The following is a 25,524-nucleotide window of genomic DNA, read 5'->3' as shown; positions in this document are numbered from 1 at the left end:
CCAAACCTAGGGTAGACCCCTTTGGAATCCCATGATATACACCCTCCCCATTGGACAGTGAATGACTGATCGCTACTCTTTTAGTACAGTCTTTCAAACTGTTTTGCACCCACCTGATAGGAACTTCATCTGGGCCACACTTCCCTACTTTGCTTATGTGACGCATGGCTAGAAAGGGTTAAACAGCCTGCAAAATAAATAACCCTCAAAAGACACCTGGGGAGATGATGTTTGTGTTTTTGTGTATTTGCATATGTATGAGTAGGGTCGACAATGTAATCAACAGTCCCCATCTATGCTGTATTCTGATAATTCAGAGGTCAAAAGAACAGGTTTCAGAGTAGCAGCCATGTTAGTCTGTATTTGCAAAAAGAAAAGGAGTACTTGTGGCACCTTAGAGACTAACCAATTTATTTGAGCATAAGCTTTCGTGAGCTACAGCTCACTTCATCGGATGCAACAAAGCTTATGCTCAAATAAATTGGTTAGTCTCTAAGGTGCCACAAGTACTCCTTTTCTTTTAGGTCAAAAGAAGATTCTAGCATTTAAATGAATTGTAAACAGGGGATATCTCCCTATTCATCTCTCTTTGAAATGTGCTGTGAATGGTGGAGGAAAAAGCAAATGGCCTTATGTTAATTCATATAGCTAAATACCTGTGATGGACCTCCTTCAGAGTCATCCTAACTACCTTTTGTTCCCCAAGGGAACGGTGTTGTTTGGACTTCTGAGTAACCAGTAAGGTAATAAAGAAGCTGTTTTAGGCTGGCTTGGTAAATCTAAGTATTGGAATATCCACCAGCTTTTGGGGGTTTGGTTGCCCCTTCTTTGCAGTTCAGCCTAATTGAGTGACCATAGCTAGCTCCCCTGTAAGACCCTGGTCACAGCTTATAAGAATGTCATGTGGGACTTTGTCAAAAGCCGTACAAAAATCAAAACACATCAGGACTACAGCTTCCCCCCATCCACTAGGCCAATAACCCTGCCAAAGAAGAAAATTAAGTTTCATTAAAAAAGTTAGTTTAAAGCTATCATGCAAGCTGAAAAGTGTAAGTGTACAATGTTATTCACCACTACAAATTTAAAGTCATCCTACTCTTGTGCTTTTCTTTTTAAAATTTCAGCTGTCAAGAAAATAGAATGACAATTTCAATAAGCAGCATAGGTGGAGCTCAGGAGACATTTGACTGTCAAATATGCCAAACAAGCAATTCATAGCTGAAGGCAAACAAAGAGAATCTGAAATCTTCTGTTCCCAGGTTATAGTAGCAAGTCAGCCTCTCACTTTAGACCCTCTATTATTTGACACAAACTGCCCTCTGCATTTTTACCTCTTCAATACTCATCATTAAAATGTTTTAGGGTTTCAGATGCTTCAAAAATTAAAGAAGAATTAACCAACCAGTCCCTGGTGGTTTGTATTCATACCTGTACTGACATCTGGTGGTTATTCTGGGTAAGAGTATATATCAGGCCTTTTCCCCCTCAAATCACCATCTAGAAAATGATGGATCTGAGTGGTGGTATAAGACAGCTCAAATATTCTCTCAGCAGATTTACTCTTCATCTATGCCGGGGATGATGAATTCCAGGAGAGAAAAACGGCTTGTTTCTGATGTTTAATCTTTTTTCCTTTACCTGCATCACCAAGGAAGATTTCCCCAGTTATCCTCATGTATAGATACAAATTGGGGAAGAAACTAAATGCATGGCTGGGGTGGTTGCTTGCACTGAGAATCAGGGCCGGATTAACCTTTTGTGGGCCTGGCACCAAACATATTTGTGGGCCCCCATGGAGGCAATGGAGCATGGCGCGGGGAGGTCAGTCCCCAGAGCAAGGGGCCAGCCGGAGGCCATGGGGCATGGCATGGGCGGCCCTGTTCCACCCAATACAAGGGCACTATTTACGAACCAGCAGTTGTCAGATGCACAGTGGCCTGCCCAGCCCTGTGCTTCCCCTCAGGGGTGGGCCTATGCCACACCACACAGCCCAACACCCCCCAACTCCCTATGGCCAGAGGCCCCCCAGACCTACTATGCCCAGCGCCCCCCCAGACCAACCTTCAAATGCACAGCACCCTGCACACCACCCCTGCCCACAGCCCCACCCCAACTGCCCAGCACTCCCCACAGAACCCCCCACTCCCTAGTACCCCAACACACACACACACACACACACACACACACCCTCCCCACCCCTTCACAGCCCAGCATCCCCCTGCCCCATACTCCCTACAGACCCACTCCTCCAAGCCCTGCCTCCCGGCTGCACTCACCAGCCCTGCTTGGAGGTGTCTGTGTCTGCCAGGCTGAGCTGGCAGAGCAGCCAGGGCCAGTCCCAGGGCCAGTAATCATTCTAGCCCCTCAGGAGTGGTGCGATCAGCCAGGCCAGGACTTTCCCCGGCCAGGGTCCCTCAAGACGCACTTGCCTGGAGGGGCCCACCTCAGCCCACCACACCGTCTCCTTCCCCCCCCCCCCCATCCCCCACACACCTGGCTGAGACTGGCCAGGCTTCTGCACCAGTCCCAGGCAGCTCAGCTCCAGGGAGACAGGTGGTGGGAAGCAGAGACTGCTCAGAGCCGGAGGTGCACTGGGGTCCGGCCAGGGGGCTGAGAGGAGCAAGTGGTGGATGGGGGGAGCCAGCGGGATCTCGGGGCGCAGTGCAAGTGGAGCAGGCCAGGGCCCCTTCTCAGCATGGGCTCGGCTCCATGGAGCCACTGTAAACCCGGCATTGCTGAGAATCTACGTATTAGCTTCATCTGCCTCCCCAATTGCACAGCTTTACCTAGCTAGGAGACAAAGACAGAAATTAATGTGTCCGTTTGTTAATGAATGTGTTTGTTCTTAATTGATCCACAAGTAAGATCAGGATATTTGCCCCTCACCACTTCCTGTTTTCATTGTTGCTTTCAAATGATTTCCCAATGAGGAATAAGTCTCTTTCTGTTAACTTTTTAGAAGAGGAAATTAAATCTGGCGTTTCAGTATTAGCTAATGTAACATTCTTCTATTCCATTGTATCATTTTACCACCTACTCATTGTTTTCTTCACACAAATGCATCAAAGGAAGTATGTTCCTGGCAAGAATACTTAGTCATAAAGAAGGTGAAACTAGCTTGGGTACAATTCAAGCTGAATCTCTGCCTAATTTGGCTGAAAGGGAGGGATGGGGAATACAGAAATTATTCCACCCATTCTTACAGCAGTTTTCAAATGTGCCAAAAATATTTTATACAAATATGGAGCAATCATGTATGAGGAAATAGTTGTGTAAAAGCTCACAAGAAACATGCATTTTTTAATTTTATTTTTTGCACTATAACAAAAGTGCCCATCCCAGGCTCTAGAGGCCCTTAAAACACGCAATTTTTAAAAATTAAGACCACGTAATACCTGGCTCTGATATAGCACTTTTCATCAGTAGAGCTCCAAGTGCTTCACAAAGAAGGTCAGCACAATTATCCCCATTTTGCAGATGGGAAAACTGAGGCACAGGGCGATGAAGGGACTTTTCCAAGGTCACCCAGCAGGCCAGGGGCTGAGCTGGGAATGGAAACCAAGTCCCCTGAGTCCCATTCTAGTGCTCTATCCATTAGGCCATGTTGCCTCCCAGATTTGCCCAAGTACTCCCAATACAAGATACCCCAGCAGCAGGAAAAAATCTAAGTAAGAACTTAACACCAACCTCCCATTGAATATCGGGGCCTAGGTTATTCATCCTCAGATGTTTCACTTTATATTTTTCCAAGATGAATGTTGGCCCCATTCAAGTAATAATGGTGGTATTGAGGTAGTGCCTAGCAGACCCAGTCATAGACCAGGATCCCATTGTGCTAGGTGCTGTACAAAAACAGAGACACTCTTTACTCAAAAAGCTCACAATTCAAGTAACTTCCTAAAGTTTAAAGACAATCTTGCATCTAGTCCCATGCACCCTCATACAGCCCCACTCAAGTCAATGGGGGCTCAATGAGAACACAGGGTCCACTCACATGGAACAAGTTTTAGGACCAGGGCCTCAATTTTTCCTCCCTGTGTCTAATTATTCAAGGCTCCATTATATTATTTCTCAGTGAGGTTTGAAATAGTTCTCAGTTTAGGACATGATGCAAATTTAATTAGGGTATTTATCCCTTCTTTCAGCTCATTAATAAAGACATTAAATAAAACCTAAAACTACTCCTTGCTCCACCCCATTGGTGCGTTCTCTTTATTTGGTATCGTCACCAATTTACAGTCCTCTAACCAGTTTCCAATCCCTGTTATATTGTAACGGTCTATGCCAGTATCCTTTTCAAGTAACCTTCAATGACATAGTAACAGATGCATTAAGAATAGCTCAATATATTGAGCCAGTCTTGATCCAAAGGAGTTTTGTTGATGGAACAAGATATATCTTTAAACTGCAATTTGATTTTAAAAAAGAAAAGAAGCAAAGCAAATCTGTCTGGCATTATCTGTGCTTTAGGGATGGGATTTCAGCAGGAGCAAAGTTAGGCCAAAGGTGACTGCTTCTGAAAGCTGCATCCTATCAACCTGGGCTACTCACGGCACATCAGATGTGCAGATTCTGCGGTCCAATAGCTTCTGTTTAATCTCAGATTTTGTTTCACTTACCCAAAAGAGAAAAATGTGACAAGAAACCCAGATTTATTCTACAGATTGATATGAAAAATTTTAAAATTAGTCCAAACAATAGAAAACCTCTCACTGGGACCAAGACCAGCCAGCTATTGCATGTTTTACTGGACATTTTTACAGTTGTATACTTTTAAATTATCTAAAAAGTTTTTATAGTTTTGAAATGGAAATGTGAAAAAAATCAGTGTAATTACATCCTAGCAAATGTTGTGATTAGTCAACAGAGATGAATGGGTCATTTACAGGAACCTAAATATAAGGAAATTATTAAAAAGGACATGCAAAGGTTAGAACATTACGATTGGAACCAATTTCCAATGTTATGAACACAACACTCTTTCCCTCAGAGTCTGCTGGAGTGTGGACATTTACTTTAGTGGAAGCATGATTTGGCCCTTTGTAGGGAAACTGGCAGACTTTAAACCAAACCAAACCAAACCAGTGCTTTCACCACTGCCCAGGGCAATGATTTGGGGTCTTTTATCAGGGTAAAATCCTGCCCCACTTCCCAACTTCAGATTTTTTTACTTCAATGGGGCCAGGATTTCACTCACTCAGCTCACTGAAGCACCTGACTCCAAATGCCCTGACTAAGAGACAAGTATTGGAGGGTGAATTTGGAAACAAAGTTGCGGTGATTAAGCTCATACTTTAGCAGCGTGAGAGAAGGCTTTTCTCTTCCACCTTGATTTGTCATTACACTAGCCCAAGCAGGGAGATAAAACACTACAAAAATGTTAAAGCTCCATTTAAATAAATTCCAAAGTCTTCACGGGCTATAAACCAGAATAGGATTAAATGACAAACAGCTAGCACTGCTGAGATGATTCATACCAGAATAAATGAAAGCCTGGTGGCCATGCACTATTATCTCCATTTTTAATCGGTTTACACTTTTATTTTAAAAATGACCAACAAGCTGTGTTATGTGGTGCTATTTAAACAGTACAGTAATCTCAAACCCTTTCCCCCCCAGCCCCCTCCAACCACCCTGGAATCCCATGAACACTTGGTCACGCTCTGTTCTCTGTTACACCAGTATAATTATTGTTATATATACACAATTGCCTCCTAGTGGCAATTTTTAAGCATTGGCTGTAGTGTTTGTGGTCCAAGATAAACTCAGAGATGAAGTAAGAGTCCCTTTTAGCTTGACGTGATCTGTAATAATGCAGTAATTTTTAAAGGGGATAGGGTGAGTTTTCAGGCATGGACTTTACTTTAAGCACTCAGCTCTAACACAAGATATCAACAGGGATTTTGAGTGGAGTTATAGATGGGCTTTAACCTACTACTTCTTTCTCACCTGCCATTTGCACAGAACAGCCTCCCAAACTCTGCCTCTCTGTTGAATCTTGGCTTTTGAGGTGTCCCCACAACTTCCACAGAGTCCTTGAAAAGCACTGTTAGCTAATCCATCAGCACAGAGACTGAGCATGTCACCTCTAACATTCTAGCTCCCATCAGGACCAAGAACAAACACTCCAAGTTGGAAAGCATCTCGTCAATGCATTAGCATGAACGTACCAATAATTGAGCCACCAGGATGGCTTACACTGGCACATTTATGCCACTCTGCACATCAAAGAAACAGCTGAACACTGCAGTTATCAGGAGTGTCAAAAGATTTGACAAAATGGTGAGCTATCCTGAACCAGAGTAAAACCCAGAAAGGAGCTCAAACTCTGAATTTCAACAGGAATTGCAGGGTCCCCAGTGCCTTGTAGGATCTCATCCCATGGGAAAAATCTGAAGACATAACAAATGTCTAAAGATTGAACTTTACTGGGAAGAAAGGGCTCCGAAGAACACACAGGAGAAAACTGGAAAACCTAAGAGGAGTAGTTGCACGCAGCAAGCAAGTTTGGCAAATGGAAACGTTTCATAAAATACAATTAGTGATGCTATAAGATACATGGTCATCTTTGAAACAGAATTTTACAAGTTTTATGCACAGCAAAATATACAATTAATATATTTTTGTGCTAATCAAACACACACATGTTGTCTGAGCCCTAAATATAAAATTTTCCCACGTTGAGATGACTAGATTTGATTCTATGTAAAAATATAATCCCCAAATATAGAGCTATTTGATGTCCGGTTTAATGGTTTTCACTTTCTGCCAAATTCATTTTCTAGGTCATTTAATTTAAAAATCTTTTCACAGAAGTTCCATAAAGAAGCACAAGAGAGTCAATGAGACTGGACAGGCTGGGGTTTTGATTCTCAGTAACTGATCCACAACGTAGGGGTCCTGTTAGGCTTTGTGGACTCCAACTTCCCACTGCGCAAGAAGTAAAGGGCATAATTCATTGTAGGGAATAATTCATTGTAGGGTCTCAAGCTTTTTCAATGACTGGAAATTATTTGTGAACTGACAAAATCATAATTCACACAATCTAATCCTGAATTTCTGAGCTGCTTTGCAAACTGGAACATCAGGGTTCCATTTATACTTATGTGGGTCTCGTGGTCATCGCTGCCAATGGTGAAGAATCACAGTGACTTCATGTTCAGTGATGGGATGCAGCATTTAAATGTACTGTTCTTCATCTCGGTCATTAGTGAGCAGTGACCACTTGCCACCTTCTTCCTCTCTAAACAAACCATGTCTGTGCAGCTTGTTTGAAGTCAGAGAGGAAAGAGACACTTGACTAATCTGATCCCAGGCAGTTGGCCTGGGTGAATCCCGTCTCCTGTCGTCCATCCCAATGTGAACACTGATTTGGGAAGGAGTCAGTGGCTTCATGTGGCCTTGAGCTTTTGCTTCATACCTTTCAGTTCCTGGCTTCTTGTAGCTAGGAAAAGTGGAATAGGAAAGTTTAGGATCACCCAACAACTTTAAGAGCCTGTGTAGAGAACTGACAACAGAGTCAGAAAATGTCGGACTTTTGTGATTAATCATCATTAAGGCTACGATTTTGTCACGGAGTCCGTGACTTCCAGAGACCTCTATGACTTCAGCCCGCAGTGCTGGGAGCTACAGGGTCCCCCCACAGCTCCCAGCTGCCACGGGCGGTGGGGGAACCCGGCAGCTCCCAGACGCCGTGGGTCGCAGGCCCCCCCAGAGCTCCAAGCAGCAGTGGGACCCTGCAGCTCTGAGCCACAGGTAACAGGGACCCTGGAGCTCTGAGCCTCCACAGATGGTGGGGGCCCTAGGAGCTCTGAGCAGAGGCCCCCACAGCTGCCCAGCTGCTGCAGGCAGTGTGGGGGCAGCTCCTAATTTTGTTAGGGATATTTTAGTAAAAGTCAGGGACAGGTCACGGGCTTCCGTGAATTTTTCTTTACTGTCCTTGACCTGTCCGTGACTTTTGCTAAAAATATCTGTGACAAAAATTTTAGCCTTAATCGTCTGCTACTTGCACTGCAGAAGAAGCATTAATGACACAGTATTGGTCACATCGTGGACCATTTCCTTGGTGGATCTAGTAGACCCTTATACTCTGGGACAAGAAAAGCCCAGGAGTGGCAAACATTTTAGGTCCTCTCCACAGATATTTTGAAAAAAAGGAAGCTTCTAGCCTTTCTGGCTGCTAAGGTAATTATCCTGCACAGTATAAGGCATTACTGTATCCTTGAGTCCAGAGCCATATATATTTTGCATGATTCTGCAACACCTTGCCATAATGACCTCTAGTATTAGAATATAAAAGTGTAGAATCAAATAAGATAGAAAACAAAGGGAATACCTTAGAGAAATTCCCCAGACTTTGGCTAACCAATCCCTGGAATTTTGGGAGGGGAAAATCCCTGCAGATACAGGTCTTGATCCTGCAGACACCTGAGCTTATACATAACTCTACTCAAATGAATACTCCCACATTGACTACACATGAGTAAAGTTAGGCATGTGCTTAAGCGTTTGCAGGACTGGGGTCATAATGCCAGAAGTGATTTCCTATATTAGATCCTATAAAAGAATACAGTCAGAACCACCTAAGGTACAAATATGCTTTGTTCATTGTCAGCCTTTATTGAAGATGTGTTTCAATTTGAGATGTCTGAAAGTAGCCTGGTTTTCAGAATATGGGTGCTCAGCACTTTCTGAAACTGTCCAGGTGTCTCAAGTAGGCACCCAAAAATGAAGGCACCCAAAATCACTAGTCATTTTATAAAAATATTCACCTCTAGTTACAGTTCAAAAATAGAATCCGGCAAGAAACAAAAAAACATGGCCCGTGACCTGTCCATGACTTATACGATTAAAACAGTGGTATTTATGGTATGGGGGTGGGGTGGGTGGAGGGAAGGGATCCCATGGCATCAGCTGCTGGGGGAGAGCCCCAGGGGGTCCACGGCTGCTCCAGCTGCTGCCGGAAGGTGCAGAGCCCTGGGGGGGCCAGCCGCTGCTCCGGCTGCCCTGGGACAGCTGCTGGGAGCTGCCCAGCTGCGGCTGCTCCCGCTGTCCCCGAGCCAGCTGCCCGGGGCTGCCAGCGTAGCAGCCGATGTGGCTGGCCATGGGTTCAGGGCTGCTCCAGCAGCCGCCCGAGCGGCAGCCAGTGTGGCTGTCCCCGGGGCCAGCTGCTTGGGCGGCTCTGGGCCCCTGGGGTCAGTCACACTGGTTGCTGCAGAAGTCATGGAGGTCGCAGGAAGTAACGGAATCTGTGACATCCGTGACCTCCATAAAAAACATGGAGCCCTAACTATCAACGACCAAATGCAATAAAATAAATGCACTTTCCTGTTGCTTCCCCTTTCCCCCCCCCCCTTCTCTCTGGCTAATTTATAGTTGACTAAAGAAACAGAAACACCAGTATAAATCCATTAGTAACTCATTTTTAAAAAGCATCAGTTAATGCTGAATTTTAATGGAACAGCTGTTTGAATGATTTGCCATCATTAGCTCATTTGATATTCACCAAAAAAACCCCACTGATCATCAACTCAGGTACTATTTAAGTGGATCTCAAATACAGCAGCACAGGTCTTATGCCTTGTCAAAGTTTTACCCCCTATTTAAGGAATAATAATTGCAGTAGGAATATATCAAGCATTCTCCTCATAATGAGATGGCTCTTTTTGGGCGGGAGGGGACCAAGGATTAGGTAAAATAGCTCTCAGCTAAAGGATCACTTGGTAATTTTAAGTTTATGGCAGCCCATAGACATGTCTCTAATCTGAACTCCAAAACCAATAGTCTAGAGTTGCTAACTGCTTTGTGCAAAACTTACCATTTCAGTTGCAGGGAAGATAGCACCACAGATACCGAAGAAGCTGCCATTGCAGCTGACCCCATCCATGGCTGCAGAACAATTCCAATAGGCATGAACACCCCTAACAACAGAGAATATATCAAATCACACACACACACACGTTACTAAGAAATGTAGTCTCTTAAAATATAGAATATTCTGTCGCTTTAATTTTAAAATGGGAAAGTCCAACCGTTAAATGGACAGACAGTCCCACCACATGACTTGTGCGGACTTCTATAAACAAGGACACACCAACATAAATTTACATGGGGCTTTTCAAAACACGGGCTCTCAGTCGTGGAGTTGGATCCAGATGGGGAGACGCTCTTGCGCCCATGAGAAGTGCTTTGTGCAGATGCAAGGATCTGTCCCTGCCTGGATCCAACTGCAGGACTGTGGCCAAAGGTAAGACGTGCTATTTGTCTCTCTCTGCTGCTATAGCAATAAAGCAAAGCAAATGAATGAGAAAAGCCTGAAGCACAGTTCAGGTGAGGGAGGATTGTTGAGGATAGAGGAGAGGACTGCTCTAAGACGTAGGTTTTAAGGAGGGATTTGGAGAAGGAAAGGGTGCTTCATGGAGGACAACAGGAAGAGCATTCCAAGTTTCATGATAGAAAATATCTATCATGAAGCGGGGGGGGGGGGGGGGGGGGGGGAAGGAGACAGAGAAAGCAGTAAGCTGAGAAGACTATAAAATAGGGAAAAAAGAGAAAACAAGAGTAGGAGGCCAGATTATTTAGGGCTTTGCAAATGAGAAATCTGAGTCAGATATGGGGATGACAGGAATCTGGTGGAGGGACTCAAGGAGGGGACATAGTCATAGCAGTGGGAGAGAATGTTTACCTTAGCAACAGCACTCTGGACAGACCTAAGGGGACTTTGTGAGGCAGGGAAGCTAGAAAGGAGAAAGTGACAGTAATTAAGGCAAGATGATGACAAGTGTATGAAGAAGAGGGTTAGCAGAGGGAACAGGAAGATTTTTGAGATCTGAAAAAGAAAGAAGTGACCCTTTCAGTGGTCTGATTAGCTGTGTCTCTCATTGTGCTTTACACGGTGCTTAAAAATAAAAACTTAGGGCCTCGTCCTGAGCGCCTGAGTCAATGCCCTCAAGATTTATAAGAAAGGCAGCCAGTTAGCAATGGCTGGGTTGGAGGCAGATAGGCAGCCCTCTCCTGCCATCCTTCATCTCACTTGACTTACACCGGAAGCAGTCTGAGGCAGGGCTTATTTCGTTGTGTTTATACAGTACTTGAATACGGGTTCAAAGGTGAGCTCACGGTGAGTATTAGGATTGTTGTATGCATGTATAAAGACAGCCCTCAATGTCATAGCAGAGCATCAGATTTTGATATTTTCCAAGAGCTGTATTCTTTAACACACGCCTGGGAGGCAGACTGATTATTATCTCCCTCTGACTCATGGGGTTTATGTGATTTGCCCAAGGCTGCACAACCAATGGGATTCAGGGTTGCTGCAGCCATGTCGGTCCCAGGATATGAGAGAGACAAGGTGGGTCCAGCTTCTGTCATTGGAAGAGACAAACTTTTTAGCTTCACGGAGCTCTTCATGTCTGGGGAAGGTAACCAGAGTGTCTACATTAAATACAAGTCGGGATAGATTGTTAAGCATGAGGGGTTCACTCATGCTGTAGGAGACCACTTAAAAAAAAACCCCACTAAAAGCTATGGACTTAACAGAGCCACTGGCTTTATGGCTCACTACAACAATTTGTAACGCAACTTACTGCTGGCTAACCCTGAACTGTCCACTTCCTTTTAAGTGGTCTCGCTTGTGTGAACCCCTTATGCTTAACAATCTGTCCAATCTTGTATTTAGCTGTGACACTCTGTGTAGAGCTCTGAAGAAGAGCTCTGTGAAGCTCAAAAGCTTGACTTCCACCAGCAGAAGTTGGTGCAGTAAAAGATTATCGCGCCTACCTTGCCTCTCCCAACAAATTGGAGTCAGATCTGAAAGCAGGACTCAGGAGCTCTTTGACAAACTGTGTGCCAGCAGTCACCTACCTGCCGCTATAGGTATCCCAAGCAGATTATAAATTAAAGCAAGGACCAGATTTATTCGTATTCTTCTTACTGTCCTCTTTGATAGATGAATACTAGCAACCACGTCCAGTAAGTCATTCTGCAAGACAAAAGCACAGACAGTTTTTCACAGCCCCACCCAGGCACACTTCTCAGAACCGACACAAGGAAGAAGATTACATCAAACAACTGAGCTCACTCGAATAAGAACGACATCTGCAGCTTCAATGGCAACATCCGTGCCTGTTCCAATAGCAATGCCAACGTCTGCTCCAGCCAATGCCGGGGAATCGTTGACTCCATCTCCAACCATGGCAACCTTCTTCCCTTCGTTCTGGAGTTCCTGAACCTTTGCGACTTTGTGAGAGGGCAGAACCTCAGCAAAGACCTTTTTGATGCCAACCTACAACAAGCAGGGAAAGGAGAAAAAACCCAGCAGAGTAGAAAGTATAGATGATCCTTCTGATATGTTTTAACCACAGAAAAGAAAGATTAAAAAAAGTGATGATTATTCTGGGGTCCCCCATGCTTGAACTCCATTGAGGGCTGCACTAGCAACTTGCGTGGACTCTGAAGGGAAACACAGTTTTCAGAAAATGGGACTGAACGCAGTCACATCCAGAGCCTCAGCTGCAGAGACTACAGATTCCAGCAAGCATTGTTCCTCCTTGATTCCGGCACTGCATAGTACTGCAGCTCCTACTGTAAGGCTTCCTTGGCATAACATACAAGGCAAGTGCTCTAAGGGTTAACTCAGTCATTTTCTAAACAGGTAAGTATTGATGCGCTGTGGCATCCCCTTCCCCCAATATTATGTGTTATTTATGTTACTGTAGCACCTAGGAGTCCCAGTCAGAGGCCAGGACCCCGTTGTGCCAGATGCTGTACAAACACAGTCCCTGCCACAAAAAGCATATGCTGTAAGTATATGACGAGAGACAGAGTGATAGAGATAGATGGGGAATTACAAGCCTTTCACTTCACACATAACATAGGAGTCATAAAAAATCAGGCTTCTAGATTAGTAAATATAGTGAAACCTTCGTTATTCAAAGATCTCAGGAAAAACATAATATACAGGAAGGATTACAAGTGTCGTGCATGAGCAAAAAAGAGCTGATATTACTGTAACAGACAAGGTGATTATGAACCATGCTATTGTCCGGTTTTGCTATTTGGTGGATTACTTAAATGAGCAATTGAAGGCAACAGTAGGAGCAATAGTAGGAAAAAAGGACAGTAAAACAGAGGGAAAGATGGGAGCATCAGCGTGAGAGAAAACACAGAAAGGGTAGAGGAGTGGCTAAGTAGAGCGATGATGTAGCTATACCTTGGTAGGGGACATCGATGGGCTATGATCAGATACACTGAAGCCACTGTCTGTACTTTAGAAAGCAACCATTAGTAGTAACAACTCTGCTTAAGGGGCTGATCCTGTTACCACTGAAATCAATAGCAAAACTCCAATTAACTTTAGAGGAAGCAGGAGAGGGCCTGAAAGGAGTTTTCCGATGTCACTAGAAGGAACACTACCTTTAAGTGAAAGGAAGCAGGAGGCTAACCATTAGGGGTGAAATCACTGTCAAAAAACAAAAGCCTGCATTATTCTTTTTTCTCTTGGGAGCTTTTCTCCTAGGACTCAGTTATTTGAAGAGGACTTCATGGTATGCCCAGCTTACTGCTCACTTCCAGTTCACTTAGCAACTTCCTTCTTGGCACCATCAAAATGGTTTTACGAAGCTGTGCCTATGGCTCATAAATTCACAAGAAAAGAGTGCAAAGGGGTACAGCAACTACTGCACGGGGCTGAACAGCCACTGAGCGACGCTGAATGCTCATCTGCGCTTCCATGGGAGCTGATGGAAGCTCCAAGACTCCCTTGTCTGCTAGCTCCTACTACAACTCGCTTGCATGAGCCTACCTGATGGTTAAACTCATGAGGGTAGAGATTGTCTTTTTTCCTCCTTTGCATAAAACACCTTGCACATCTGTGCAAAGGCTAAAATAACCAGCAACAACAGTTCACTGCCCCAGGTCGAGTGTTTAGAACATTTGTTTTATACAGAAGAAGAGTACCTGAGTAGCAATTGCTTTTGCAGTTTTTCTGTTGTCCCCTGTTATTAGCACCACGTCTATTCCCATATTTTGCAGAGTGTGCACAGCGAGCGCTGCCTCCTGTTTGACGGTATCTGCTATCGCGATCATTCCACACAACGCACCTTCACAAGGAAAGGGACTCAGTTAATTAAAGAGCTGCAGAAAGGCACGGAAAGCAAAGCGGGGCCACGGGCATGTCTACACTGCAACTGGGACATGTGGCTGCAGCACATGTGGATGTACCCAAGTTACCTTTGATCTATCTGGCTCGATTCACAATAGTAGTGAAGCCGCAGCAGCATGGACAAGCCCCACCTGCCCAGGGCCTTGGGTGCATACTCTATTGGCCCACCCATGCTGCTGCTATTGTAACTCAAGCTAGCTTCGATCTAGCTACATCAAAAACTTGCTCAGGTGTATCCACATATGCTGCAAGGACACCTCCGGATTATAGCGCAGACACATCTCAAAGAAGCTAGTGTGATTCCCCCACCCTGCCCCTGCTTGTAAATAAATATATGTAGGACTATCAAATACATTACTTCAGCATTTATAATATTTTGAGTGAATTTAGTGTTCACAAATATAGTAATGATCACTGTCAGACTGCTACAGTGCAAACACACACACACACACACACACACACTCTGCTCTGACTATATGCTTCTGTTCAGATCCAACATTTATCATCCTTATTATTCTAGTCCTGGCTGACTTTTATGCATGCAGTGCCAAAATGGGCCATATGAGGTGATGGTTTTCCGATGACAAATGGGGACTTGGGCCAGAAATTGCACTGGTGGTGTCATTCAAGTCTGGATTTGAATGCATGTCTCCAGAGGGAAGGAGCTACCTCTCTTTTGAGCCACCTAACTCCTCAGCAGATGGCTCTCTCAGAATATTTTTTTCTTTTTACAACATTACACTTGCCCTCTACCTGAGATAGCCTCGCTGAAAGTTGCATGCCTGCTGCCTGCCATGCCAGTCTGAAATATTTCATGTTGACAAGGACTGCAAGTTGTATTTCAAAAATTAAGGGCTTATCTGAAATGAGTCGCAGCCCCCAACTCTTTAATTACAGTCACTATTGCTGGTGGAATAGTGGTCAATCAAGGATTTTTTATAAAGTCCTGCGTTACAGTGAGAAAGGGTAGTAAGTCAAGGGTGGTGATGGGGCAGGGGATGATCTCCCAATGGTAGGCCCAGCAACTGTAGAGCAAGTCCCTCTTTTTGATGCTGCTGGGAAAAAATAAGGGCATTCAGTCTCGCTGGATCCACTACTGATAACGGGCAGCAGGCTGAAAAGTTGAAGTGTCTGCAAAAAAATAGCTCTAAGGTCGCAACAGGATTAGACCAGAATGATTAGTTAATATTTATGTAACAAAGCCCAGAGGCCTCCTGTCCGGATCAGGGAACTGTTGTGTTAGACACTGTACCAAACGTAAGCAGCAGACACATGACCTGCCCCAAAGAATTTACAATCCATTATTAATTATTATTATTAGTATTGTAGTAGCGCTCAGGACCACAGTTGCGGACCAGGGCCCCACTGTGCTACACACAAGCCCCAACAAGTTCACAATCTAATCCATCTTTTATTTTGTGTTTCAACCAAACAAGAATGCTCATGTTTGACCATGAAACATTTTAATGAGTGATAAGTGATGGAATAGGTCACCTTGTGATCCTTCAGATGACAACATGAAGGCAGGAAGGAAGCAGGTTTGCAAGCTGACTTCTGTTTTGGCAGCATCTCTTTTCAGAATGATGGTTCCAGTCAAAAGGAGACTCGGAAATTACTTTTTAATTAAAGCCATTTTGCAGATTACACATTACACACTTAGAGTTCACAAACAATTTATGGCCAAAAGGTAAGTAGCCTCTTGTCACTCTAACTTAGAAAGACACCCTCTAAAGTAATAAATAGTTGATATCTGATTCAAGCAGGGTTACTTGCAGGGTCAATGTGATGTGGTATTTATGTTTTCATTGCGTCACTTCAAAGAATTTTAATTACCATCTATAGCCACCAATATGGCTGTCTGTCCTTTCATTTCATGGCCTGTCATTGCATCATTAACATCACTGGATATAAGCAAGCCGTTCCGTCTCATCCATTCACGATTTCCAATCAGCACTGAGTAGGTCAGAGGGGCTGCTTCACCTGTGGTAAACAGAAATAAAAACCAGGAGGAACTTAAATAACCATCCACAAGCCAGAAGGAGAAACCTCTGCAGATGGGTAAAGTCAGATTAGGATGCAATCAGTCACTAACCTGCTTCATCTTAAGACGACACATGCAGCTACTTTGGAAACTAAGACAGATTTAAACCTTATGATTATCTGCTCTGGCAGTGGTGATGTCTGGAATTTTCTATTACACGTCAATGATCCTGTAGCCTTTTAGATGGATTGAGACTTGCCTTGGTTTTGATTAGCAACAAAAACTAGAAAGTGTCACTCTCCTGTTCTGCCAAGACCTACTGGAATGCTAACAGCACTTCACATTATAAACCTCTTTTCTACTTTGGATTCCAATCCTGAAAACACTTGCGCACACCAGTATCTTTATGCATGTGAACAGTCCCCTTGAGCTCAGTGGACGTATTCACAGGCATAAAGACACTCATGCACAAAAGTGCTTGCAGAACCAGGGCCGTAGATATCCCAATTATATATTTCCAATGGTTTTTCACACAAGGTTATAGCAGAGGTAATGTTGGGAGTGGGAAGGAATGAGGAGTGCACAGGAGAGAAAATGATCTGGTAATGGAAAAGATGTTTCAAGACTTGTAAAGAAGGAGCAAGATAGATTCCACAGTCTGAAAACAAATCTTGGTGCCTATGCATCTTCCACAATGAGATCAACTGAATTGTCAACAGCAAAACATTAGTAGACAAAATGAGTTTTATAAGGGATGTAACTATAATTCTGTACGTAAAATAAACATTTATCCCAAGGATACATGTGCACCCATTCAATGGTGCCTTTAATTCAGCACTTTAAGGGATATTTGAGAAGATTACCATGTACACTTAATCCATAAGGTTAAAGTAAGCATGGGCTAAAAAGCAGCGGAAGGGCAGCAAGGCAAGAGGATAGGAGAAAGTGGGGTCTGTTCTAGAGGGAACTATACTGCAGATTAGCAAATTGTGCTCTCCCCTGGCTTTGTCTTTTCAAATGGAACTTGCTGTTTTGTTTTTATGTGGTATGAAGTCTGAATAAGAAATCCCTTGATATATTGGGGAGGGTTCAGAGAAGAGCCACATGAATGATTAAAGGATTGGACAACATACCTTATAGTGATAGGCTCAAGAAGCTCAATCTATTTAGTTTAACAAAGAGAAGGTTAAGGAGTGACTTGGTCACAATCGTTCAGTACCTACATGGGGAACAAGTGTTTGATATTGGGCTCGTCAATCTAGCAGACAGAGGTATAACGGGATCTAACAGCTAGAAGCGGAGCTAGACAAATTCAGACTAGAAATAAGGCGTACATTTTTAACAGTGAGGGCAATTAACCACTGAACACTGAACAATTTACCAAGGGTTGTGGTGAATTCTCCATCACTGACAATTCACAAATCAAGACTGTGTGTTTTGATAAAAAATATGCTCCAGCTGAAACAGGAATCAAGTCAGGAAAGTTTTATGGACTATGTTATACAGGAAGTCAGACTTAATGATAACAGCGGTCCTTTTTGTTCTTAGAGTCTATGAATCTTACTACCTATTTGTCACATGTGCTTGCAAAGCACCCATCATTGTACTATCTAAGTACTCAGCTAGCTTTCCAGCCACATTAAGAAAAAAGAATATTGCTTTTCTCCCATGATACATTTTAGCTACTTTGTATTTTCTAACATAATCCCACCTTCCCTGCTGCAGGAAGCAAGTTCTAATTGTGTATAGCTATTTCACCGTGGCTGGTATTGTTGATTTTGCAAACTTCTCTTTGTAGTTGGCTAAACGCTTTGAGGGCAGACATACCTTCAGATTCAGAGACCATGATCGATGAACTGTGTCCCAGCGAAACCGTGCTGACACTGCTCAGGTAAGTATTCTGCTCGTTCAGACTCTGCTCACTCTGGCCCAGTATAGCTTCCACACTGCACACTTTACAGCTGATTCCACAGCCTGGGACTGCCTGAAAATCTGTGCAGTATCCCAGGCTCTCGGTGCCAAGTTCCTGCAAACATAATAATAATGAAAACTTGTAACACACTTTGAATCATCCAAGTGATGCACAAATATCAGCTAATTCATTCTCAAAACACCACAGAAAAGTTGGTCTCCTCCTCCTTTGTTTTACAAAGAGGTGACAGAGAGAAAGACTAAGTGATTTGCTGGAAGCCACATGCAGCATCAGTGTCAGAATGGGGACTGGAAGTCAGAAGTTACTGGTTTCTAACGCTATTATTAGATTTCTAGAAACAGGGATCACCATCCCAGATCAGATCAGAGGTCCATCTATTCCAGTGACCCATCACTGATAGTGGATAATATCAGATTCTGTAGAAGAAAAAACCCCATAATGGAAAACCTGCCCATAAATAAGTACAGTACGTAGTTGCCTCGTGCCCAAAGCGTGACTGTTTATATTCCTTATGGTTTTTTGATCCAATCTCTAATCTACCACTACACCATGCTGCCTCTTGGAAGGATCAACTTGCAACTACGCTGTTGGGGAGTATGAGCTTTTTTTAAAAATGACTACAGTTAAAAAAAGCCAACGTATTTAATTCTAAAAGCTACTGGTTTGACCAAGGGACTAAGAAACAGCTTGTCTCTGGTACTCTTTTTGGGACTTTTAAAGAAAATGAAATCTTACGATAACAGGCTTTATTATTGAATCAGAGGGAGAAGTTAAAGAATGGGGTTGTGACACGCGGTATGTACCCCGTAGAGGCCCTGAATGGGTTATTGTGTGCCTTAGAAGCCAGTTTTGTTACCTGGCTGCACCTGGAGCGACAGGCAGGCTGAACGGATCATGAAGCCCAGCTGGGCAGGAGCAGGCGGGTTAGTATGCAGAGAGGAAGTTTGTAGCAGATGGGAGTGGCAAGGAGAGAGTCTGCAACCACTTTCTGGGAACAGAGATGGTGAGGAGGAAGCCGGGATGGGAGGAGAATAAGCTCTAGGATCCTACCCCTGAAAGGCAGGTCAACCTAGGGAAGTTGCAGAGAAGAGAGCCTGAGAAAGGCTGGGTAGGAAGGAGCCCAGGGAAGCAGGAGCAGCAAGTGGGACTGTGCCAGACCTCAGCTGCTGGTTATACGGTCCCTGGGCGGGAATATGGTGTAGTGGGAGGGCCACTGGCAAGGTGGCATGAGTCTGGAGAAGTGAACATTAGAAAGCACTGAGGCAAAGGTGTGAGAACCACTGGGCCCAGAGTCAGGGGTCAGAGACCTGACACAAGGTCTTGGAATTATTTGTTGGACTTTTGTTTGTTGAACTTTGTTACCCCGAAAGGGGAGGACAAATATTGTGACGTGGCCAGAGGGCAGAGTTACAGAAGAGAAACCAACGGAGCAACCATCAGGAGGGGGCGCCATATAGGGAGAGAGCCACTAAGCCACACCTGGCCACGAGGAGGGGCTCCTGCAGTGAGTGAACCACTTCACAGGTTGCCAAGACCATTTTTTATGACTCCAAATTTATAAAGAGGAAATAGTCAAATTAAAAAGCTAATGGACCCTAATAATTTCCGAGGTATTCACTGAATTCAACAGAGCTACCCATGGCCTATTGAACAGTCTAGCGATAGTTTAGAAATGCCAGTGGATATACTACAAATATATTAAAATAGGTAAGGGCTATACATGCAAGCTATGGTCAGGTGACAAGTAAGGCATGTGATATTATAGAAGTGACTCACGCACAAGAAAGAGTAGATTCAAAAACAGCAACCAGGAGAAGACAGCCCATTTAAAATAAATAAATAAATAAATAAATAAGGCAGGCATCCAGATCATTACCAACTAGAATTCTTCTCCTTCCAAGTAGGCATTTTATTTTTTTAAGCGTTTACCCCTAAAGGTTTATACTAGACGTGTTGGATATTCATATTGCTGCCAAATTTATCTTTTCATAAGTCAGTTAACATTGGCCAGTAGCTTTTATGTAAGCGTAAGGGGAGGCTGTTATTTATGATTGCCTTCCTTTTGTGTTTCTGGTTGTGTTTTCATTCTTCCTGAAGTATTAGGGAAACACATGCCATAGATAGTATTTGCTGATTTGCACAGAGATGGGTAATCTCAGAGACTAGCCATTTGTCAGACTCAAAGGCTCGCAGTTCATGTGATACTTAGGTTTGTTAAAATCTTTCTGGCTAAATTTAGTGATCAGATAAATGACTAACAGAACTGGCTACTGTCAGGCAGTGTGTGAGAAGGGACTATACATGCTTCTTGTGAATTATTAAATGTAAATCACCATTCCACCTGTCCATAGTCCAGTTCCATAGGTACCCATTCTATGTATTTATTTGAAAGTTTAAACTAGGTGGCTGTTGCCAAGGCATCTAAATTATTATTATTATTACAGTAGCATCTAGAAGCTCCAACCAAGACCCTGGCCCCATTTTGTCAGACACTGTAACAAACATCGTGCGAGACAGTCTCTTCCCTGAAGGGCTTAAAATCTAAATATGACAGACAAAGGGTGAGAGGTGAAGTGACTTGCCCAGTGTCACACACCAGATCAGTGGCAAAAACTGAATTAGAACACAGGTCTCTGAAATCTCAGCTCAATGCTCTTCCCACTAAACCATGCAGTTTCTTGTAACACCACCAGTTATAAATCACAATGTAAAACTCCCTCCACCCCCGGCTGCAGCTCAATTACCCATTATTAAGAGTCCTCAAAAGCTTGGCCAGAATAAATGCTGCACTGTAACCTGAAGGTCACCAAACTCAGGCTCTGGCAAATCAGCAAGGGAAAGCAGATTCCAGATGAACTAGCCTTTTATTAAGAGGACCTGTCGTCAGCCAGAGGAAATTTAAAACCTGGAACTGACACGGAGACCGACTTAGCAAATCCTAACTCCCATGGTAGGAAGCATGTAACATCCTGCAAGTTGCCAGGTTAATTACTAGCTTACACAGCTGGAACTGTGATTCAACACACAATGCAACAGTACTAACATCTTTCACTTAGGTCAGGCAGGGAGCTATATTCACTGCAGACACTAAGATCCTATTCACAACCGGGAATGGAAAGTGGGAATCCCAGGTCGAAATCATTTAAACAGAAGCAAGAAGCTAGGGCTTGCCATTTCCTGACCATCATCAGGCTGGAACCCACATTCTCAGTGCTGTTCATAAACCTGGTTCTTCTAAGGGCTACTGCCCATGATCAGATTTAAGGTCCTAAAAGGTTTGTAAAGATGCAGGTCTCACTGTGAAGCCAGGTCTACCCAGCTGTGTCTGGCTTATTCAGTGCAATACTGCTGCTCACACAGATATCCTTGGGCAATGCTTGAAATACATACCTCTTTACAGTATTTAGTGACAGCCATTCCTAACGGATGCTCACTGCTGGCTTCTGCAGTGCCGACAATTGCAAGTACCTTCTTTAGGGACAGCTTAGCCGTGTCCCCTAGCAAGAGCATCCTCATGACTTTAGGAACGCCACAGGTGATGGTCCCAGTTTTATCAAACATCACAGTCTTTATCTGCACAAAATAACATATTTCAGTTACTGCTGTAATATTAAACTCAAGCACAGTGAGTATGAGAATGGTTGGAATATAATGTACAATATAATGTCTCTGTTCAAGTGTGTGTGTAGTTGAGAAGTATAATCAATTAATGAATGTTCATGAATATTTTACTTTTTATGCACACACAACATTCAAAATAGACACGTCGGCAGTCAACCTTCTCTGCCAGTATAAAAAGAGAATAAGCTACGCAAGTTACAGGTGTCTATACCATGAACTGTCCTGTGCTCTAATTCTACCTAATATTCTTTTCCTTCTCTGAGTGATTGTCATTAAAATGTCAGCGTTTACCATAAATTACCCCATCTTGATAACTTATACTTAAAATAGGAAATAACCACATTGTCTAAGTAAAACTGGGGTATTTCACTATATAATAATTAGTTACTACAAGCGTTGCAAATTTAATGGCGAGCAGTGTGTGCACAGAATTCATGAAATGTCTATTTAAACGCAAGTGACAATATCTAAAGTATTAAATCGTGGCATTTCCTCTCTCAACGTGAGAAGAACAGTTTTTAGATGCTGTATTAAAGACCAATGAGCAGCAGCATTTGTATGGTGCTTTGAAGCAGTTCAAACTTGAACTTATTAAATGTCACAAGATTCCTGAACCTAGGGAGGGAAGTACTTGTAGTAACCACTTGACAGCTGGAGTAAAGATGAGGAAACAAAAGGTGAAAGTGACTTGGCACAAGGTCATACAGCAACTCAGTGGCCCAGCTGGGATGAGAAGTCAGGATCTGCAGTCTCCCATCCCTTTGCTGTGACCATAAAGAAACACTGCCTCTCTCTGTGATTCCAAAAAGTATCTACCTTCAAAATGATAAGAGCAATGACCAATTTAAAAAAAAAAAAAAGTCATTTCCATAGATTAACAGAATTTGCTGGGAAATTTTGCTCTAGCTGGCAACCAGTATAAATGGTATTAATACAACACTTCCGTGATGAGCTATTAACCTTGTGGGCCATTTCCAGGGGTTTTCCACCTTTGATGAGAATACCATTCTGAGCAGCAACTCCTGTGCCCACCATCACAGCTGTTGGAGTAGCCAAGCCCAAGGAACAGGGGCATGCAATGCACAACACAGTGATTGAGGTTTGAAATGCAAACCTCACTATTACTTCAGCTTTTGAGAGGTGTTTGTTCTGATGCTGCAAGTAAAAAAAAAAAAAAGAGAGAGAAAGATGTTTGTTTGCTAACATAGGACACAATGTCTAGTAAAGAGCAGTAATTTCAAACATGCATCTATCTGGAAATCTCAGATATAGAAAAGAAAACAGAACAACAGATTATAGTTACCAGGCATACTGGGAATATTATATTCATTTAGCGGCAAGTCCCACCCTCAGAGCACAGATTGAGCAGCAGGGCAGCATGATATACTTTGATTTTGGTAAGGCTTTTGACACAATGATGCATAAGAAAACTAGAGGAATGTGGTCTAGATGAAAGTACTATAAGGTGTGTGCTCAACTCGTTGAAAGACTGTATTCAAATAGTAGTTATCAATGGTTTGCTGTCAAATTGGCAGGTTGCATCTAGTGGGGCCTCACAGGGGTAAGTCCTGGCTCTGGTACTAGTCAATATTTTCCATTAATGACTTGGATAATGGAGTATATGCTTATAAAATTTGCAGATGACACTAAGATGGGAGGAGTTGCAAGCACTGTGGAGGACAGGGTTTAAAACTCAAAATGACCTTGACAAATTGGAGAATTGGTCTGAATTCCATAAGATGAAATTCAGTGCATAGTACTTCCCTTAGGAAGGAAAAAATCAAATGCACAACTACAAAATGGGGAATAACTGTCTAGGTGGTAACACTGCTGAAAAGGATCTAGGACAGTGGTTCTCAACTGTGGTCCACTGCTTGTTCAGGGAAAGCCCTTGGCGTGCCGGGCGTCTGCAGGTTCGGCCGATCGCAGCTCCCACTGGCCGCGGTTCAGTGCTCCAGGCCAATGGGGGCTGCGGGAAGGGTGGCCAGCACACCCCTCGGCCCGCACCACTTCCCGCAGCCCCCATTGGCCGGGCACAGCAAACCGCAGCCAGTGGGAGCCGCGATCAGCCGAACCTGCGGACGTGGCAGGGGCTTTCCCTGAACAAGCGATGGACCACAGTTGAGAACCACTGATCTAGGAGATTATAGTGGATCACAAACTGAATGAATCATCAATGTGATGCAGCTGCAAAAAAACCTAATGTGATTCTGGGGTGTATTAACAGGAATATTGTATGTAAGATATAGGCGGTAACTGTCCTGCTCTGCTTGGCACTGGTGCAGCCCCAGCTGGAGAACTGTGTCCAATTCTGGGCACTACACTTTAGGAAAGATGTGGACAAATTGGAGCGAGTCCAGCAGAGAGCAACAAAAACGAGAAAAGGTTTAGAAAACCTGACCTATGAGGAAAGGTTAAAAAAAACTGGCCACGCTTAGTCTTGAGAAAAGAAGACTGAGGGGGGACCTGATTATAGTCTTCCAATATGTTAAGGACTGTTATAAAGAGGACAGTGATCAGTTGTTCTCCATGTCCACTGAAGGTAGGACAAGAAGCAATGGGCTTAATCTGCAGCAAGGGAGATGTAGGTTAGATATTAGGAAAAGCTTTCTAACTATAAGGGTAGTTAAGCTCTGGAATAGCATTCCAAGAGAGGTCATGGAGTCCCCATCACTGGAAACTTTTAAAAACAAGTTGGACAAACACCTGTCAGGGATGGTTTAGGTTTACTTGGTCCTGCCTCAGTGCAGGTGGCTGGACTTGAGGACTTCTTGAGGTCCCTTCCAGCCCTACATTTCTATGACTTTATGCTGGGATCCCATTGGGACGGGGGGAGAAGGGATCCTCCACCAGAAGAAGTAGATGACCTGTTCCACAGTGAGCTGTGGCCAAAGGATCCACATAGTGATAGATCCATGGCATTACACCTCTCACCCCCCCAAACTTCTTCCGTCCCCACACGGGCCCCCAAAATTTTGCTTATACCCCACTCCTGTGGAGATTTACCCCTTGGAGTAATAAGCATTGCAAATGCAAAAGTGCTGCTAAGCAGATTTGTTCCCAGGTAATAATACAACCTGCTGTGTTTTCCCTTCCACTCGCGAGGATAAATATGCCATCTCTGGGACGCACAGCCTTCCACAATCTATAAGCCTGGCAGGACCGTTTACACGACTTAAACGTAATCAATATGCCATTCATGTTTCTAAAGACCAGCTCCATGATCAGCAGCAGTGAAGGCAGTTTGCAAACCTGTCAGCAATTCCTCAGCTCTCTGGGAAATCCAGCTACTGGACCATATTCATCCCTGGTATATCTCCACCGATTTCATTTTTTGCCAGAATCCCATGCAGAGATGAAGATGGACTAACAACTCTGTGGAGGCTGGCCAAAAAACTAACTACATAAACATATTTAGTTTATTCTACACAGAAACCTAACGCATTTGAGAGTTGAGGGTGCTTGGCATCTGGCAGTATCAGCCCTTTGGAAAGTACAAAAGCTACATTACTAATATGGGGTTGTTAAGAGCAAATATTGGGACCAACGGCACTACTTACAGGAAAGTATTTCTGAACAACATCAAAGTTTATAAAACCAATTGTGATCCACACTAGCAATGTCGCTGTTGAAATGATGATGATAAATGGAACAAAATATCCACTAAACTTATCAGCCAATTGCTGGATGGGTGCCTACAAAAATAAAACAAAGAGATACTTGTTTTATGACTAAACCAACAAAGAGAAGTACTGAGTGGACATGATAACATCTACCAACCCTTATTCCATAACTGAGTTGTTTTTTTTAAGTCTGTTTCTTGCTCAT

At 43.6% G+C, this 25,524-nt stretch overlaps 1 protein-coding gene across 2 annotated transcripts in view; it reads right to left on the bottom strand.

Annotated features, from left to right (window-relative positions):
- Positions 1-5,646: 5,646 nt before the first annotated feature.
- ATP7B (ATPase copper transporting beta) overlaps positions 5,647-25,524 on the bottom strand; it is a 49,802-nt gene continuing 29,924 nt past the window's right edge. The window contains exons 12-22 of one of the 2 annotated variants that reach the window (XM_074960200.1): positions 25,257-25,391; positions 22,657-22,851; positions 21,466-21,648; positions 17,970-18,168; positions 15,995-16,141; positions 13,957-14,099; positions 12,080-12,283; positions 11,863-11,980; positions 10,685-10,736; positions 9,818-9,920; positions 7,290-7,444 (exon numbers count right to left, since the gene is read on the bottom strand). In XM_074960200.1, the coding sequence (XP_074816301.1) occupies positions 7,424-7,444; positions 9,818-9,920; positions 10,685-10,736; positions 11,863-11,980; positions 12,080-12,283; positions 13,957-14,099; positions 15,995-16,141; positions 17,970-18,168; positions 21,466-21,648; positions 22,657-22,851; positions 25,257-25,391 (1,500 nt within the window). In that variant the 3' untranslated portion in view covers positions 7,290-7,423. Of the gene's footprint in view, positions 7,445-9,817; positions 9,921-10,684; positions 10,737-11,862; positions 11,981-12,079; positions 12,284-13,956; positions 14,100-15,994; positions 16,142-17,969; positions 18,169-21,465; positions 21,649-22,656; positions 22,852-25,256; positions 25,392-25,524 lie in introns of both variants that reach the window. The other variant, XM_074960191.1, reaches the window with a different exon arrangement.

Source organism: Natator depressus, chromosome 1 (assembly GCF_965152275.1).
Source record: "Natator depressus isolate rNatDep1 chromosome 1, rNatDep2.hap1, whole genome shotgun sequence".
Classification (NCBI taxonomy): Eukaryota; Metazoa; Chordata; order Testudines; family Cheloniidae; genus Natator; species Natator depressus.
This window is presented reverse-complemented; position numbering and strand designations above follow the sequence as displayed.